This window comes from Melanerpes formicivorus, unplaced genomic scaffold (assembly GCF_026170545.1).
Source record: "Melanerpes formicivorus ecotype bairdi unplaced genomic scaffold, bMelFor1.0.p_v2 SCAF_111, whole genome shotgun sequence".
Lineage (NCBI taxonomy): Eukaryota > Metazoa > Chordata > Aves > Piciformes > Picidae > Melanerpes > Melanerpes formicivorus.
Window position 1 is genome coordinate 1,107,961 of NW_027142463.1, and position 19,035 is coordinate 1,126,995.

Sequence of the window (19,035 nt, forward strand, 5' to 3'; positions counted from 1 at the left end):
CCTGCCATGGGCAGGGACACCCCACACTAGATCAGCCTGGCCACAGCCTCATCCAGCCTGGTCTCAGACACCTCCAGGGACAGGGCCCCAACCACCTCCCTGGACAATCCATTCCAGGGCTTCACCACTCTCATGGGGAAGAACTTCCTCCTCACCTCCAGCCTGAGTCTCCCCACCTCCAGCTTCATTCCATTCCCCCTAGTCCTATCACTCCCTGAGATCCTGAGCAGTCCCTCCCCAGCCTTCCTGTAGCCCCCTTCAGATCCTGGAAGGCCACAATGAGGTCAGCTGGGAGCCTTCTCTTCTCCAGACTGAACAGCCCCAACTCCTTCAGGCTGTCCTCACAGCAGAGCAGCTCCAGCCCTCTGCTCATCCTCCTGGCCCTGCTCTGGACACCTTCCAGCACCTCCACATCCCTCTTGTCATAGGGGCTCCAGAACTGGAGGCAGGACTCCAGGTGGGGTCTCCCCAGAGCTGAGCAGAGGGGGGAGAATCACCTCCCTTGCCCTGCTGGCCACACTTCTCCTGCTGCAGCCCAGGCTCTGGTTGGCTTTCTGGGCTGCAAGTGCACACTGAGAGCTCCTGGTGAGCTTCTCCTCCCCCAGCACCCCCAAGTCTCTCTCCTCAGGGCTGCTTTCCAGCCAGTCCCTGCCCAGCCTGCATTTGTGCCTGGGATTGCCTCGACACAGATGCAGGACCTTGCACTTGGTCTTGTTGAACCTCTCCAGCCTGCCCAGGTCCCTCTGGATGGATCCCTTCCCTCCAGCTGTCAGCTGCACCACACAGCTTGGTGTCATCAGCAAACTTGCTGAGGGTCACTCAATGCCACTGTCCATGGCACCCACAAAGATGTTGAACAAGACAGGTCCCAGTCCCAAGGATGGTCGCTGGGATTTCTTGGTTGTCAGCCGTAAAAGTAGTTGATCTTGCAATACTCAAGTCTGCAAGAGTCTAGGGTCACCAGCAGATTTTACATTGCTAGTAGTCACATTGCAGTGCATTAAGTGCACTTGAGCACAAGTAGGTGAGACTTGAGAATCTAGGGAAATACTTGGGTTCAGTTCTGACTCAGAATTGATCCTTAATCTCTTCATGTGTTATTCCCAGATCTGGATTACTGTGCTTGTGTCTTGCCCCGTGCCAGTGAGCACAGTGGCCGTGCTGGGGTTGCTGAATGACGAGTCACACTCTTCCATTGCAGTTCCGGCTGGTGGTGAAGACAGCCCTGAAGCTGCTGCTGGTGTTTGTGGAATACGCAGAGCCCAACGCGCTGCTTCTGATCCAGGCGGTGGCTGCTGTTGATAAAAAGAGAGGTGAGTAGCCTCGCCTGGGGGGGCAAAAATCCCAGCACTGCTGAGGTCAGAGTGGTATTTCATGACTGATTGCAGCGGTTCTAGAGCTGTTGTGATGCCTGCTCTGTGCAACATAGCAGGAACTTGGCTACCTCTCACCATTGCTCCTTCCCTGCACCCATGTGCAAGGTAAACCCCATTGCATCTTCTGACTATGGAGGCACCTTCAGGCCAAGCTCTTTGAACTTCCTTCTGAGAAGCAGCAGTCTGATTTAGAAGAGAAAATGATATCTAATCAGTGTAATCCTTTTGAAGAGAAAGATGAGGTCAGTAATAATGCAGGCTTTATAGTAAAACAAAACCCATCTGTTGTTACATTACAATGGGCTTTGACACCATCCCCCACAGCAAACTGCTGTCTAAGCTGTCAGCTCATGGCTTGGACAGCAGCACTCTGTGCTGGGTTAAGAACTGGCTGGAGGCTGGGCCCAGAGAGTGGTGGTGAATGGTGCCACAGCCAGCTGGCAGCCAGGCTCCAGTGGTGTGCCCCAGGGATCAGTGCTGGGCCCTGTGCTCTTTAACATCTTCATTGATGATCTGGATGAGGGGATTGAGTCAGTCATCAGCAAATTTGCAGATGACACCAAGTTGGGGGCAGATGTTGGTCAGTTAGAGGGCAGAAGGGCTCTGCAGAGGGGACCTTGCCAGGCTGGACAGATGGGCAGAGTCCAACAGGATGGCATTCAACAAGTCCAAGTGCCAGGGGCTGCACTTTGGCCACAACAACCCCATGCAGAGCTACAGGCTGGGGTCAGAGTGGCTGAGAGCTGCCAAACAGAGAGGGACCTGGGGGTGCTGATTGACAGCTGCCTAAAACATGAGCCAGCAGTGTGCCCAGGTGGCCAAGAAGGCCAAGGGCATCCTGGCCTGCATTAGGAACAGTGTGGCCAGCAGGAGCAGGGAAGTCATTGTGCCCCTGTACTCTGCATTGGTCAGGCCACACCTTGAGTCCTGTGTCCAGTTCTGGGCCCCTCAGTTTAAGAAGGACATTGAGAGACTTGAATGTGTCCAGAGAAGGGCAACAAGGCTGGGGAGAGGCCTTGTGCACAGCCCTGTGAGGAGAGGCTGAGGGAGCTGGGGTTGCTTAGCCTGGAGAAGAGGAGGCTCAGGGGTGACCTCATTGCCCTCTACAACTACCTAAAGGGAGGTTGTAGCCAGGAAGGGGTTGGTCTCTTCTCCCAGGCAACCAGCACCAGAACAAGAGGACACAGTCTCAAGCTGTGCCAGGGGAGGTTTAGGCTGGAGGAGAGGACAAAGTTCTTCACAGAGGGAGTTGTTAGCCATTGGAATGTGCTGCCCAGGGAGGTGGTGGAGTCCCCATCCCTGGAGGTGTTCAAGAGGGGATTGGATGTGGCACTTGGTGCCATGGTCTAGTCATGAGGTCTGTGGTGACAGGTTGGACATGATGATCTTTGATGTCTCTTCCAGCCTTGGTGATACTGTGATGCTGTGTGTGATACTTTAAAGCCCTTGAGCAGACAGCACACTGTGCAATCTGTCACCTTTCAGGCTCATGAAGAAATGTTTGAATACATACATTATACTTTTTACAAGTAAATAGAGCACAAAAGTGTCCTTTCTTGTTTTTCACACAAAGCCACTGCTGAGCTCCTAGGGCATTCTCTCTGGATGCAAAGCATTCCTTTGACTCAAGGAGAGGTTTTGAGGTTGGGAGAGCCATTGTTGTGGTCTCAGACACATGGAGGCTGAAAGCAAGATCCCATGTCTGGACCAACTGCCTCCATGCTGAACTTGTTTGAGCAACTTGATATGCTGAAACGTATCGAGTGAAACAAACAAGAAAATGTTGAGTAATGGGCAGAAAAGCAATCCCAGAAATAGGAAGAAGTAGCCAGATTTTCCTTTCAGCTCTCAGGATGAGTGCCTTGAAGAGACCAACAATCCCCTATTCTGTCTAATGGCAGGGGAGCAGGCAGGGGCAACTCCAAACCAGTGTAGCACTTTGAATCGTGGGCTCTTCAGGCTGACTCTGTTTTGAGTTAAAAGCCATCTCACAGTGGCATCAGCAGCAATGTAATTACAATATTCATGTAATTGCAAGCAGAATGATTTGTTTTTACAGTCCCAGCATTTCCTCAGCTGTCTGAACTCACTGGCATTATCAGCACATTTAAATTTCCATCTGTTCACATGCTGGTAAATCTCATTGAAGTCAGAGAAAGAAAGGAGGACCCTAAACGCCCTACTGTGTGCTGTGTATTCCCTTCGGTAGCTGCAGAACTGCCTCAGGGAAACATTTACATGACTCAAAGTAACAAATCAACTATGTAACAACATAAAGCATGTGGGGGGAAGAAAAGAAAGTGATGCATGGAGTTGAATGGGTACCACAGGAGCATGTGGAGAGGAGTTTATTGGGATTCTCATACCTGTGGGTTGGCAGAGTGTCTCATAAAATTTTGCAAATAGCTTGGCCCCAAACACCCAGTTTTCCTCCCTTTTTTCCCTTATTGTTAAGCAATTGCACCCAGCTATTCAGCTGGTTTTTTAACCCTTGCTTCATATGTAGTTCCTTTTTTTGGTCATCAGTGTAACAGCCTTCATCTATCACAGTCTCACAGTGTCACCAAGGTTGGAAGAGACCTCGAGGATCATCCAGTCCAACCTCTCACCACAGACCCCATGACCAGACCGTGGCACCAAGTGCCACATCCAATCCCCTCTTGAACACCTCCAGGGATGGGGACTCCACCACCTCCCTGGGCAGCACATTCCAATGGCTAACAACTCTCTCAGTGAAGAGCTTTCTCCTCACCTTGAGCCTAAACCTCCCCTGGCACAGCTTGAGACTGTGTCCCCTGGTTCTGGTGCTGGTTGCCTGGGAGAAGAGGACCAACCCTTTCCTGGCTACAACCACCTTTCAGGTGGTTGTAGATTAATGTCCTATGACTCACCTGGACACTGTTATACACTGTGAGTGAATTCAGGTTTTGCTACCTGACTTGTTATGTTCTTAGTAAACGGCCTGTATTATTAGCTCTCCACTGCTCTTGCCATTTGATGCATGCTGGATATCCACTAGATTGATGCTGTGTTAGGGGTATGATGAAGGGCTGTATAGTCATTGCTCTCTGCAACTACCTGAAAGGTATTATGTTAGCAAGGAATATTAATCAAAGTGCAGTAATGCAGTGAGTTTATGGTGCAGCCTACACACCAGAACTGCCTTTTTTTATTGCCATCTCCAGCTCCCTGAAGGGAGGTTGTAGCCGGGTGGGGGTTGGTCTCTTCTCCCAGGCAGCCAGCACCAGAACAAGAGGACACAGTCTCAAGCTGCACCAGGGGAGGTTTAGGCTGGATGTTAGGAAGAAGTTCTTCCCAGAGGGAGAGATTGGCCATTGGAATGTGCTGCCCAGGGAGGTGGTGGAGTCACCATCCCTGGAGGTGTTTAAAGAGCCTGGATGAAGCACTTGTTGCTGTGGTTTAGTTGATTAGATGGTGTTGGGTGATAGGTTGGACTTGATGGTCTCCAAGGTCTTAACCAACCTGGTTAATTCTATTCTATAATTTGAGTAAGAACCACAGCAAAAATCTTTCTCCTTCATGGATCAAGATACACAGCCTGCAGTTTGAGAAAACTGTTTCTCTGCAGCATTGTTTTGTGAACAGGACCTGGCGCAGCGTAACTCAGCAATCGCCCTGGGCGTGTGAGCAATGAGCACACAGAAAGCATGCAGAGAGGTTTTGTTGGTTTCTCTAAGCCTATGTGAACCTATGATAAGTGGGGTAAAATTTCTTCCACTTGATTTCTGAAAGTTCAGTGTCAAACCAAAGTGGGCTAACAAAGCTTTCTTCATCATCAAAGGAAGGAGCAATTGGTTCCTCTGGGGAAAGTCCACCTTTAGATCCGTGCTTCAGGGTGCACTGTAGCTTTCACTGTCCATATTGACTTCACTCTCTGTGAAGCAAGTGAAGCCGCAGACAAAGCTGCTTCTTTCTGCTTGATCTTCCACCCAGCCACATACTCCAGCTTGTACTAGTTCTTGAATAAATGTTGATGCTTTCCATTTTGGTCACTGTCACCAATGGTTTCTGCTTTTTCTCTAGGAGCCAAGCCATGGTCCAACATCATGGAGATCCTGGAGGAAAAGGATGGCATCGATACTGAGCTGCTGGTTTATGCAATGACCTTGGTTAACAAGGTTTGTTTACTTGGTTACCATAGCTGGGATAGAAAACGTTAGTATTTTCAGTTGTCTAACGATCTTCTGTGTTGAGAATATATGACTAAATATATGTCCTGGAGAAGCTGCAGGACAAGCTGCTAATGGGACAGAGATCGGAGTCAATACAGCTGACCAATACGATCGAGTATTGTTCCTTTATTGTTCCAGTATTGCAGGCCTGTGGTGCGAGTATAGCACAGTAAAGTAAAGCAAAGAAGAGGAAGGGAAAGGAAAGGCAGAAGTGCCTAGCAGGGGAACTGCTACAACTTATATGAACTCGGGGAGCCTGGTTGGCATAGCTCCATTGGTTCCCTAGGAGTGAGCACACATGGCACTGTTATAGATCATTGGTCCAACTGCTAACGACACGCCAGGTTGTTGATGCAGGTGCATCTCCTGTTGTCCCAAGATAACTTTCTGTGTTTATAGCTACCAGTGTCCTGCTTTAGTTCCATGCTGCAGGCACAGCACTGCTTTGCTCCACTGCTAGCTGGCTCTGCACTTATGCTGAGCATGGCCTACCACCATGTCAGGCTCTAGGCCTGCACTGCCAGGCTGCTCACACTGCTCCTCGCTGGCATTGCCACAAGCTGCCATCAGTATCACAATATCACCAAGGTTGGAAGAGACCTCAAAGATCATTGAGTCCAACCTGTCACCACAGACCTCATGACTAGACCATGGCACCAAGTGCCATGTCCAATCCCCTCTTGTGAACAATCTCTGGTTACTTGTGTTGCAGTCAGCCAAAGGCAGCAGCTGGGCGCAGCAGTGCTGCTTTGCTAGATGCTCTGGGTGATCGTATTATGACATGGCTCCTCTCCTAGTGCTGACAAGGCATTGCAAACCAAAACTCAGCTAACCAGCTCAGCACATTAGCCAAGGAGAGAAAGAAAGCGAGGGCTGGTTTTCTAGTTTTCTAGTTCAGATCCTTTTAAGTTGTTTTAGTTGTTGTTGTGGTTGGTTGGTTTTACTGCAAAGTAAACATGATTAATTTAACATACCTGAATGCTAGGCAAGTGTGTTTCTCCTTCCAAAAGAGGTTACATTTTGTTCTCCTTTGTTCATGTTTTCTGGTGTCCTGGTTTGCAAGTAGTGGTTCTGCAGTAAAGTTGTTTTCCAAAACATTTTCCCTTTTTTAGCCATTGTGCTATAAGGAGGGAGAATGTCAAAGGCTCATCAAAGTTAGCTATTTATTGGTGTAAATTCCTTAAAAATTAGCTCTAGTCCTAAAAAAAAAAAAATCTCAGAGTGACTACAGTTAAAAAATGGTTTTTTTTAAAGGGCACAGAAGATCAGCCTAACACCAGCACACCAGCATCACTGTGCATTTTGTGGCTGTACTTAATAAGGCAGAGCATTGTGGAAATTACTGGTTAGATTCATTTGAAGACCCCGAGTTTGTGTTACCACCAGCCCTTTTCTTTGTTCCTCTGTAGCTACTATGAAAGCCAAGGCAACTAGTTCTTACTGTCTGTGTTCCACACCTTGTTTCATGCACTGGTTCCAGCACTGGCACAGTTGCAAATCTACCTGATGTTTGACTTACTCAAAAATCTTGTGCTACGTTAACTGTTTTTGTCCTGGAGCTGATTTTTTTTCCTCTTCCTGCACTGAAAGCTATTTCTATGACACTGTATCTCTTTAAAAACACACCAAAAGGAAGAAGCATCACACAGGCAGAGGAGCAAGTCGTTTAGGAAGATCAAGGAGGAGAGGAATCCCACAATGCCACACTTGCAGTTATGATCTGGCTAAGGGACAGCTTTATGATGTTGCTGATGGGATTTTTTTGTCAATGTAGAGAAAAGCAGCATGTCACAGTTGTAATTTTTTTCCCACACAGAGGATATAAAGAAGGCTCAGATGGTTCCAGCTTCTCTAGGCAAGGAAATGTCAGTATTTTCAGTGCACACAGAGTCCTCCCAAGGGATTTGTCTTAAGGAAGCATACTGCTCTTCCTTTCTCTTTCTCCATGGATTTACAGACTGTTTTCCTTCCCACTCAGGGCAGAAAACATGTCTGTCCAGACATGATATTACTCCAATGATTTTGTCCTCTCCCTGTCTTTTGGTGATTCTTAACCATGTTACCTATGCTAACATTTCATTAACCCTCTCTTGATTTGGGAGGAGTTAGGCACTGATGAATCTGTTAAATGAGACTGATTGCAATGCAGATACTTCCAGCTATGTATCACTCCAGCATAGCCTCTGTTATCTGCCTTCAATTAGGTCCTATGATCTGTTACAGTAGCACAGCCCCACCAAGGTTGGAAGAGACCTCAAAGATCATCCAGTCCAACCTGTCCCCACAGACCTCATGACCAGACCGTGGCACCAAGTGCCACGTCCAATCCCCTCTTGAACACCTCCAGGGATGGGGACTCCACCACCTCCCTGGGCAGCACATTCCAATGACTCTCTCAGTGAAGAACTTTCTCCCAAACAAAATAATCATATTATATATTGCAAAAGACCACCTTCCCTTTCTCAATTGCTTGAATTCACACAGAAATTGGAAATTACTATGGAAAGAAAACTCCTCTCTCTTGAATATAGAGCAGATGCCACAGAAAGCCTCAAGCAGTTTATTTTCAGTAGCCACCTTCTACTGTGCAAAAGTTCCTATCCAGTGGCATAGGTAACAACTTCCCCTATTATCAGGAACTAATACCTCTTTTAACTCTTAGCAGTACCTCTTCTCTAGCATATAAGGAGCATACCTTTCATAAGATTTATGAACATGAAGGGGAGGAAGGGATGAGAGTCATCGGTATGTCTGTAACATAAACCAATGATGGAGACCTCTGCTGCAGGTGTGGAAGCCGGCAGGCACATGGTGCATGATATTTCCTGCTCTCCCAACATCACACAGCTGTGCATTAGACTCTTTCTTCTGAACACTAAACTTGCAAGAAAGAGGAGGAAATCAGCTTCACTTTTCTTTTTTTAGCTAAACCATTTCTCTCTCTTTGCTTCTATCTCCGTGTTTGATGCTTTAACATTCTCTGTTCTTTATAATTGAATGAAGCCAGAGAGAACCCAACTGTGTGCTTTAAAGACCTGCATACTTTTGTGTATGAAATAACAACATTCATTTGTTCTGCCCATTGCTGATTTTTCTATCTAGTGCACAGAGTTGGTTGTTAAAAGCTGTGCCCCTTGGGTTTGTTTGGTTTCTGGCGGGCTCTCTCATCCTACCCCACGGGTTTTGCTCGAATGCAATCATAGATATCACTATTTGCCACCCAGTTTTTAAAACCTTAGTTTAACTTTTTTTTTCCCCCAAAACAAACAGATTTAAATGTTTTTCCTTTGATTCTTAGACATTGTCGGGGTTGCCAGATCAGGACTCTTTCTATGACGTGGTGGACTGTCTGGAAGAGCTAGGCATTGAAGCTGTTTCGCAGAGACACTTGAACAAGAAAGGAACAGATTTTGGACTTAGTTGAGCAGTTTAACATTTATGAGGTAACACAACATGTCCTGTTTTATGCATCTTGCAGCTTGTGCACGTTTCAAAGCTGAGAGGAAAAAGGGAATGTCACCCAGGTGAAATGTGATTATTTGTTTTAGAAGAAAAACATCTGGGCAGTAGAAGTGTTGCACTCATTTGTGTGTGTGACCTGCCGGGGCGGATAGCTGTGTTTGATGCATATACATTTCATGCTAAAACTGGGGCAAACTCCTGGGCGAACCAGCACATTTGCCACCCTCCTCAGAGGCAGGTCTGCCTGCAGGTAAAACTTTCTCAGACTGCTAGTTACACATTCTGAATTAAGTAGAAGTTCTTTCCATGTGCAAAAGTATTCAGCATATGAAAAAGGTTCGGCTGAACTCAGTTTCATGAGTAGCACTTGCTCTGCAGCAAGACCTTGTTTATGAGTTTACAATGGGCCAGATCCTGTACAATTTTGCATCAATGGAGTACTGAATGACTCCACATTCACCACCTAGGCATAAAATAACTACTTCTGAGGTATTTATATGTAAGAGTGGGACATCCAGTTTCTTCATAATTAGCCCTTTCTTAAATTTTAGTAAGTGTTGAAGTGGGGAGGCTTAGGCTGAAGTTAATGTAATGTAAATGTGAATTCATATGCTGATATGATGACATGAGAAGAGAAGAGAAGAGAAGAGAAGAGAAGAGAAGAGAAGAGAAGAGAAGAGAAGAGAAGAGAAGAGAAGAGAAGAGAAGAGAAGAGAAGAGAAGAGAAGAGAAGAGAAGAGAAGAGAAGAGAAGAGAAGAGAAGAGAAGAAGAGAAGAGAAGAGAAGAGAAGAGAAGAGAAGAGAAGAGAAGAGAAGAGAAGAGGTTGGAAGAGACCTTCACGATCCTCGTGTCTAACCTATCATCCAACACCACCTAATCAACTAACCCATGGCACCAAGCACTCTGTCGAGTCTCTTCCCAAACACCTCCAGTGATGGTGACTCCACCACCTCCTCGGGCTGCCCATTCCAATGGGCAATCACTCTCTCTGTGTAAAACCTCCTCCTAACCTCCAGCCTGAACCTCCCCTGGCACAGCTTGGGACTGTGTCCTCTTGTTCTAGTGCTGGTTGCCTGGGAGAGGAGACCAACCTCCACCTGGCTGCAACCTCCCTTCAGGTAGTTCTAGACAGCAATGAGGTCTCCCCTGAGCCTCCTCTTCTGCAGGCTAAGCAACCCCAGCTCCCTCAGCCTCTCCTCACAGGGCTGTGCCCCAGACCCCTCCCCAGCTTTGTTGCCCTTCTCTGGACACCTTCCAGCAACTCAACATCTTTCCTAAACTGAGGGGCCCAGAACTCACTCTGGCCAAATTCAGACACTTACACAGGTAAGTATCACTGCAGGTGGTTACAAGAAAGCCTTAAGGCAGTACTTGCCATGTCACTCTGGCATGTAAACAGTATGCTGTAGTTCAGGATACCAGGTGTTGCACCCCTGGCTTTCTCCTCTGCTCTTTTCAGCTGATGAGCTCCCAACCTGTGTCAGAAGTTTCTGCCATGTGTCATTGTGGCCGTGCTATTCTCAGCATCATTCTTTTCTGGTATTGTACATATGTTCCTCTGGATTGACATTGCTTCTGAACTGGCAGGAAATACTGGGGGTTTTTTTGTCACTGAGAGGCATACAAGGAAGTAATTATGTTAACATAAAAATTGAGAGACTTAAAGGAGACATGTGGTCTGAAGCTTTTTTCTTTACATCCATTGTGTTACCTGTTCACAGAATAGTTTTGTTTGTTAGGTTTTTCCCTACTTTGTAGGGAGCTCTCTCCAAATGGAGAGGAATGCACTTTTAAGAGGAATGCAGTTATTTGTACATCTGCTGATCTTTTCCTTTTCTGGGAAGAAACAATGGCACTGTTCTAAAATGCTTTGTGAAGTTGCAGATGGTAACTTCCACCTGATCCTTACATGTGCCGTGTCTGAATACGAGCAAGTGTTCAATCAGTCAACACATGAGAGTGTTTTCTGTTCATTTCAGTAAAGGCAAGACCCTGCCTAAGTATTTTGGAAGGAAATGAAGCTTCCTTGAAAATAAAGTCCTACAAAAGAAAAACCCCAAACTGTGAGACAAATGTTGCTGCAGGTCCTATAGTATCCAAGTCATTAATGTATAGTTCCAGTGTTAGAAGTGCAACACTGCACAAATGGATAGACATTAGCTAACAAGATAGCTATGGTGACGCTAATAGGAGTTATTCATGGTGAGATCAGGCAGCTTTTAAAGTCTAGATGTGAAGCCCTGTGATACCTCAAGAACCATGCCAGAAGCCTGACATTTCTTCCTCTGTGTTGCAGATGACACTCAAACATGAGGATGGAGATGAGAGTGCTGACCTCCCTGCCAGTGGCTGCAAGGACCGGAGGAGGGCCAGCCTCAGTGCTGGCGAGCGCCGGGGGTTAGAGCGCCGACGGAGCCGAAGGCACTCGGTGCAGAACATCAAAAGCACTTCCTCTGTCCCTGGGAGCCCATGCAGTCAGTTGAACCCTAGCTTCATGCTGGGCCGTGGGCAGGCTGCTGAAGACCTCAGTGAGAGGTAAGCATATGAACTGGGGCATACTCCTTTCTTTTCCCTTAGTACTTCCTGTGTTCACTGCACTTCATTTGTCTGACAGACTTTCTTTATTTCCCTCTGTGGTGGCTTGGCCCTGGCTGGGCACCAGATGCCCACCATAGCTGCTCTACCACTCCCCTTTGTAGATGGACAGAGAAGAGAGAAAATATAACAAAAGGCCCATGGTCAAAAGAGGAGCAGTTTAATAAGGCAGAAGTGAAAGCAAAGGCCATGCGTGACAGCAAAAGCAAACAAAAATACTGCTCCCTACTTCCCCCTAGCAGGAAATGTCCAGCTGCTCCCCAGGAGGCAGATCTTCAATACGTGTAGCAGTTACTCCAGAGGACAAACACCTTTAACAAATGTCTCCCCACTTCCTTCTTTCCCTAAGCTTTTATATCTGAGCCATTGAACACCCCTTTGCTCAGTTTGGGTCAGCTGGCCCAGCCATGTCCCCTCCCAAGACCCTGCCCATCGCTCAGCCTGCTCTTGCAGGGGAGGGGGCAGAAAGTTGGAAAAGCACACCCTTGGTCCTGCAGGAGCTCTGCTCAGCAGTAGCCAAAACACACCTAAAGGGTGTGTTATCAACACCCTTCCAGCTACCACTACAAAGCACAGCACTACAAAAGATTCTGTGGAGAGAACTGCCTCACCTGAGCTACAGACAGCATGACCTCTTTCCAGTGAATTACAAAAGAAAAAAGCATACTTAAAATCTAAGCTAAACAAAAGTCAAGTCACCACCACCAAAGAGAGATGCCTTTGTAAGTGGCTGATCTACATAGCTAAGTTCTTTGGCACCATCTACTCTAAGTAGAGCATTTGGTATGGGAACTAATGAAGCTTAATTTCATCCATTGACAGCTTTTATATTCAATATGCCCACACAATGGAAGATTGTAACAAGAGCACATTCACATTAGTGCAAAGCTCTTTGCCTTGTATGTATTAAAGTTCATTGTTCCCCCCAGCATAAATATTTTCCTTGGGTCTACACTGTAGTAGGAAATATATTAACTGTTTTACAATTAGTGAAAGAAGGACAGTAATGACTCCTTCAGCAGCAGTCTGCAGCACTGGAGTCAGTCAAAGATAGCGTCCTTGCCAGTCCCGTAGCACTGAGCTTAGACCATGCATACGTAGAAGAAAAGAGAGCTGCAGATTCTCAGCATGTGTGACTACTGCACAAGAGGACTGGAATTAATTTTGCTCAAGACAGATGTCTGATCAGCTCCCATCTCCTTGGTGTCAGCGGACTGCAACAAGCACTCGTAGACCTCTGGTTATCTAACATGCTGTGCATTCCTGGCATTTCAGCCAAGACGAATCATGCTCTGAAACTGGCTGTTTCTCTCTCTTGACCATAAAGGGCATCTGGCTGACTAGCCCAGGTGAAGACACAGAAAGTGCAAGCTAGACACTGGCATCCAGTGGCTGAAGCTGCAATTTGTGAAACTGAAGCATGCTCCACGAAGAGCAGACCTTGTGTTGGTTATGACATTTGGAAAGTTACAGTCTCACAGTCTCACAGTATCACTAAGGTTGGAAGAGACCTCAAGGATCATTGAGTCCAACCTGGCACCACAGACCTCATGACTAGACCATGGCACCAAGTGCCACATCCAATCCCCTCTTGAACACCTCCAGGGATAGTAACTCCACCACCTCCCTGGGCAGCACATTCCAATGACCAATGACTCTCTTCGTAAAGAACTTTCTCCTCACCTCAAGCCTAAACTTCCCCTGGCACAGCTTGAGACTGTGTCCTCTTGTTCTGGTGCTGGTTGCCTGGGAGAAGAGACCAACCCCTTCCTGGCTACAACCACCTTTCAGGTAGTTGTAGAGGGCAATGAGATCACCCCTGAGCCTCCTCTTCTCCAGGCTAAACAACCCCAGCTCCCTCAGCCTCTCCTCACAGGGCTGTGCTCAAGGCCTCTCCCCAGCCTTGTTGCCCTTCTCTGGACACCTTCAAGTCTCTCAATGTCCTTCCTAAACTGCGGGGCCCAGAACTGGACACAGGACTCAAGGTGTGGCCTGACCAATGCAGAGTCCAGGGGCACAATGACTTCCCTGCTCCTGCTGGCCACACTATTCCTAATGCAGGCCAGGATGCCCTTGGCCTTCTTGGCCACCTGGGCACACTGCTGGCTCATGTTCAGGTGGCTGTCAATCAGCACCCCCAGGTCCCTCTCTGTTTGGCAGCTCTCAGCCACTCTGTCCCCAGCCTGTAGCTCTGCATGGGGTTGCTGTGGCCCAAGTGCAGCCCCTGGCACTTGGACTTGTTGAATGCCATCCCAGTTCTTTGGATGTTTCTGTCAGTTAGCAGTGGATGTGGACTTGGAGCCTTAAGATCCTACATTACGTGTAAAGCAGCCCTTCTTCCGTAGCAAGCTCAGTTGACTGAAGTTTACTGGCTTCAGGAAGACAAAAATATAAGGTTCCAGATAATTTTAAAAGTAGCTGTGTGTGCTTTAATGGTGGGGGTTTGGGTTTGGTTTGGATTGGGGTTTTGGCCTTTTTTTTGTTTCTTCCATTTGGCAACCCATGAATTATTGGTTTTTGTCACCTCCTCCTGGCTGGGTCTGTAGTGGAGCGGTGGCTGAGGCCACATGCTCTTACAGGCTGATGACAACAGTGCATTTGAGCCATGCAGAACAGCTTCTGCCAATATATTTTCTCACTATTAGTGTTTGCTTGCTAGCTTTATTTGCAGTCTTCATTAACTCTTAATGAAACCAAGGAGAGATTTAGTATCAGGAAATAGAAACATGGCAGATGAGTTTTGTAGGTTATTTGAGATACTTTTTCACCACCATAATTCCAATAGTTATCCTACTTTAAAAAGAAAATTATCATCCACTTCTGGTCCATGCCATCTTTGACAGTGTTGTAATTTAAAGCATAATTCAAGCTAAAATCCAGGAAAGAAGTCTTCATTTAAGCAAATTTAATTTTATTCTTGGCATCCTGGCCTGCATCAGGAGCAGTGTGGCCAGCAGGAGCAGGGAGGTCATTCTGCCCCTGTACACTGCACTGGTGAGGCTGCACCTCGAGTCCTGTGTCCAGTTCTGGGCCCCTCAGTTTAGGAAGGAGGTTGACTTGCTGGAACGAGTCCAGAGAGGGGCAACAAAGTTGGTGAGGGGTTTGGGACACAGCCCTATGAGGAGAGGCTGAGGGACCTGGGGTTGCTTAGCCTGGAGAAGAGAAGGCTCAAGGGTGACCTCATTGCTCTCTACAACTACCTGAAAGGTGGTTGTAGCCAGGAAGGGGTTGGTCTCTTCTGCAAGGCAACCAGCACCAGAACAAGAGGACACAGTCTCAAGCTGCACCAGGGGAGGTTTAGGCTGGAGGTGAGGAGAAAGTTGTTCACAGAGAGAGTTGTTGGCCATTGGAATGTGCTGCTCACCACCAGGGAGGTGGTGAAGTCACCATCCCTGGAGGTGTTCCAGAGGGGATTGGGCGTGACACTTGGTGCCATGGTCTTGTCATGAGGTCTGTGGTGACAGGTTGGACTCGATGATCTTGAGGTCTCTTCCAACCTTGGTGATACTGTGAGACTGTGATACTGTGAAATGTCATGGAGTCATCACCTGTTCTTGTCAAAAGAAATGCTTGTTGTGTCCTTTTACTTCCTTCATTAATGTTTTAGGGAGGCATCTATACAAATGGATAAAAAATACTTATTACCTCTCTTTACAGTAACTTTTGTTCATCCAGAGAAGGTCTGTCTTCTGCTAATGACCTTACTTTGCTGAATAATCCTTGTCTCTTTTGAGGAAGGAAGAAGATCACTATGAGTTTTTGAAGTGCTGTGTGTTTTGGAAAGCAGCCTGCAGTGTGGATTTTCAGTCTCCTTATTCCCTCACTATGTTTTCTTTACCAATAGGAAGCATGTAACAATATTAATGATAATCTTGCTCCTGCTGGTATCTAAATGTTTTGTGCAATTGCAGATGTTTCTGTCGGGTTTTACATGGACTAGCACCATCAGGCTCAGTGCTATTGCTCCTGATGGCCATGGTTGCAGATTAAAGACACGCTCTCGTACTGTACTACAGTTTGGGCGAAACTTGTGGTTGTTTTTGGACTTCACTACCAAAATCGGTAGAGGGTTCAAGTTCTTCCTCAGTGTTCATGTTTCTTTTCTTTCTAACTCCATCATCTAGTTTGGCAGTTACTTTGCTTTTGTTTACCACATCAAACGGATTGTCCACAGTCATCTGCTTTTTGTCAGCTGATAAGTCTTTTAGAAGGAGAAAAATCCACGGTCCCGGTAAAACAAAAGGAGAAATCGTTGGCTGCATTCTTTTCTGTCTCACAATGTTCTATATCCAGAAAGGCTGTCTGAAGCCAGTGAAGTTGCTCTGATTTATGCCAGGCTAATTGAGACCAGACTCTGTGTTTTGAGCTGGGAAAAGCTGGCCATAAATGCTAAGGACAATCAAAAGGAGAACTTGCAAGCCTTTTTCATCTCTTTTGCAACCTTCTTTCAAACCAAATGTATTGCTGCTTTTCTGCTTCTGGTTCAAAACCAAGACAGACCCAAATCTGCTTTGTGTTAAAATAGCTTTCATAGAGAGTGAAACCCAGACTCATGTGCCTGTTAGTAAATAAATTAAGAAAGAGGCTGGTAATGACTACTGAGAAAGACTGGAGGCTGGTTCAAGGGTGGGGAGCTGCCGCAGGGTACTTTAAAATGCCAGTCCTAACCGCTAGCGGATTTGCCTTGCCCGAAGCTTCTTTCTTTTACCAGAATGATACAGAGCAACAAAAAGCCTGATGGGTAACTTCAATCCTGTTAACATGATAATTGAAGTGTTTTGCTGAGAGCATCTCCTAAGGTTTTCTGCCCTGGTCCAAATTACGTGCTCTCAATCTGTGGTCTAGCATGCCATAACAAGAAGCTAGTCGGTTGCAGACTCTGCTGTAATTCCCGCTGGCGTTCTGGTAAGTAAGCTTTTAGTAAAACCAGTTCTGCCCTTTTTGGTTTCACTGTCTGCCCAAACACTTGAACGTGTCCAGAGAAGGGCAACAAAGCTGGGGAGGGGTCTGGAGCACAGCCCTGTGAGGAGAGGCTGAGGGAGCTGGGGTTGCTTAGCCTGGAGAAGAGGAGGCTGAGGGGAGACCTTCTTGCTCTCTACAACTACCTGAAGGGAGGTTGTAGCCAGGTGGGGGTTGGTCTCTTCTCCCAGGCAACCAACACCAGAACAAGAGGACACAGTCTCAAGCTGTGCCAGGGGAAGTTTAGGCTGGAGGTGAGCAGAAAGTTCTTCCCAACAAGAGAGATTGGCCATTGGGATGTGCTGCCCAGGGAGGTGGTGGAGTCGCCATCCCTGGAGGTGTTCAGAAGAAGACTGGATGTGGCACTTGGAGCCACGGCTTAGTTGTCAGGAGGTGTTAGGTATTAGGTAATAGGTTGGACTTGGTGATCTATGAGGTCTTTTCCAGCCTGGTTGATTCTATGATTCTATGATCTTGGTTTTACCAGGAAACAGTGAGCACAGCTGAGCCTCTTTTGTTGTTGTTTTCCTGCTGGAATTTGGATTCCTGTAGAATTTCTGATCCACAGCACTGACCTTAGTTTGGTTATTATGCCTCTTTAACTGATTGTTCCAATGACTTCATCTTGCTCTGTGCCTGCAGGGGTGATTTGTCCTAAATACAGCTGACAGTTCTTTTTTTCTTTTTTCTGTATGAATTTTTCCATGTGTTCAGGCATCATAAACTGTAACTAAACTGGATTTTTCTCCAGCTCTTACTGTGGCAAAATTCTCATTTTTTTGTCACAGTCTCACAGTGTCACCAAGGTTGGAAGAGACCTCGAGGATCATCGAGTCCAACCTGTCACCACAGACCTCATGACTAGACCATGGCACCAAGTGCCACATCCAATCCCCTCTTGAACACCTCCAGGGATGGGGACTCCACCACCTCCCTGGGCAGCACATTCCAATGACCAATGACTCTCTCTGTGAAGAACTTTCTCCTCACCTCCAGCCTAAACTTCCCCTGGCGCAGCTTGAGACTGTGTCCTCTTGTTCTGGTGGTGGTTGCCTGGGAGAAGAGACCAACCCCCACCTGGCTACAACCACCTTTCAGGTAGTTGTAGAGAGGACAAGAGGAGACTGGACGTGGCACTTGGTGCCATGGTCTAGCCATGGGGTCTGTGTTGATAGGTTGGAGTCGATGATCCTCGAGGTCCTTTCCAACCTAAGTGATACTGTGATACTGTGACACAGTCTCAAGCTGTGCCAGAGGAAGTTTAGGCTGGAGGTGAGGAGAAAGTTCTTCACAGAGGAGGTGGCGGTGTCACCATCACTGGAGGTGTTTAGGAAGAGATTTAATGGGGTGCTTGGTGCCATGGTTTAGTTGATTGGATAGTGTTGGCTGATAGGTTGGACTTGATGATCTCAAAGGTCTCTTCCAATCTGGTTAATTCTGTTCTATTCTATTCTATTGGAATGTGCTGCCCAGGGAGGTAGTGGAGTCCCTGTCCCTGGAGGTGTTCAAGAGGGGATTGGATGTGGCACTTGGAGCCATGGTTTAGTAGTCATGAGGTGTTGGGTGACAAGCTGGACTTGATGATCTCTGAGGTCTTTTCCAACCTTACTGATTCCATGATTCTGTGCATATGTGGGGCTATTAAACAGAATGGCATGTCATCAGATAGAGATGAGGTATTAAATATTCTTCCACAGTTTCATTTGTGTGGATGGAAATGGAAATGGGCTGTGATAGCAATGGTTTGGGAAAATGAGAGAGTACATTCAGGCCATTTAAAGGTTTGGTGAGGCAGGATCTGTTCATAGCATCAGGCCTTTATGAGTTTATGATAACATTAACCTACAAAATCTGCTCTGATAGTTTAGGTTTGGGGCAGCAAGTAGACATTTATTTCTCTTGTTCAGGTAGGGTTATTTAAAGCATGAAGTCAAGCAGATTGGAAAGGAGAGACAACTAAAATGTGGAAATTGTGATCTCAGTCATTGTAAGAGTATCTTGGAGTTTGCTGTTTGGAATGCAGTAGTGAAAGAGACAGGAGATAGATTAAGAAAAGAATTCCTTTAAAGCCATACCATGAATGGTATCCACTGATGTGTAGCTAGGGATTGACCCACTGAAGCATGAGCAGGAGTGCTTCATTTCCACTCTGTATGGTGGAACTTTGGTGAGTTACCTTAGACAATGTAAAGCCAAACCTCAATGTGCACACTTTTCTCTGGAGGCCCATGGTAGTTTCTTCTGTGCTCAAATGTCTGTGCTGTGGAGAGGGTCAGCTCCACAGTGTGTTCCTGTATTTGTCTGTATGATGCTCTGAGGCCAGGAAGGTTTCTTTTATGCATGCAAAGCAATGGGAGGGAAAATCCAGACAGCGGTTTGGCAGGAAGCCATTTCAAGATCCCTCCCTTTGAAGTAAGGGGCAATTACAGTGACCTTCAAGTGTCAACCA

At 46.8% G+C, this 19,035-nt stretch overlaps 1 protein-coding gene across 1 annotated transcript in view; it reads left to right on the forward strand.

Annotated features, from left to right (window-relative positions):
- Window positions 1-19,035, forward strand: part of FHOD3 (formin homology 2 domain containing 3) — a 326,323-nt gene that overhangs the window by 192,117 nt on the left and 115,171 nt on the right. Inside the window, 5 exon segments of the mRNA XM_068166897.1 lie at window positions 1,202-1,313; window positions 5,421-5,515; window positions 8,868-8,978; window positions 8,980-9,012; window positions 11,329-11,567. Coding sequence (XP_068022998.1) covers window positions 1,202-1,313; window positions 5,421-5,515; window positions 8,868-8,978; window positions 8,980-9,012; window positions 11,329-11,567 — 590 coding nt within the window.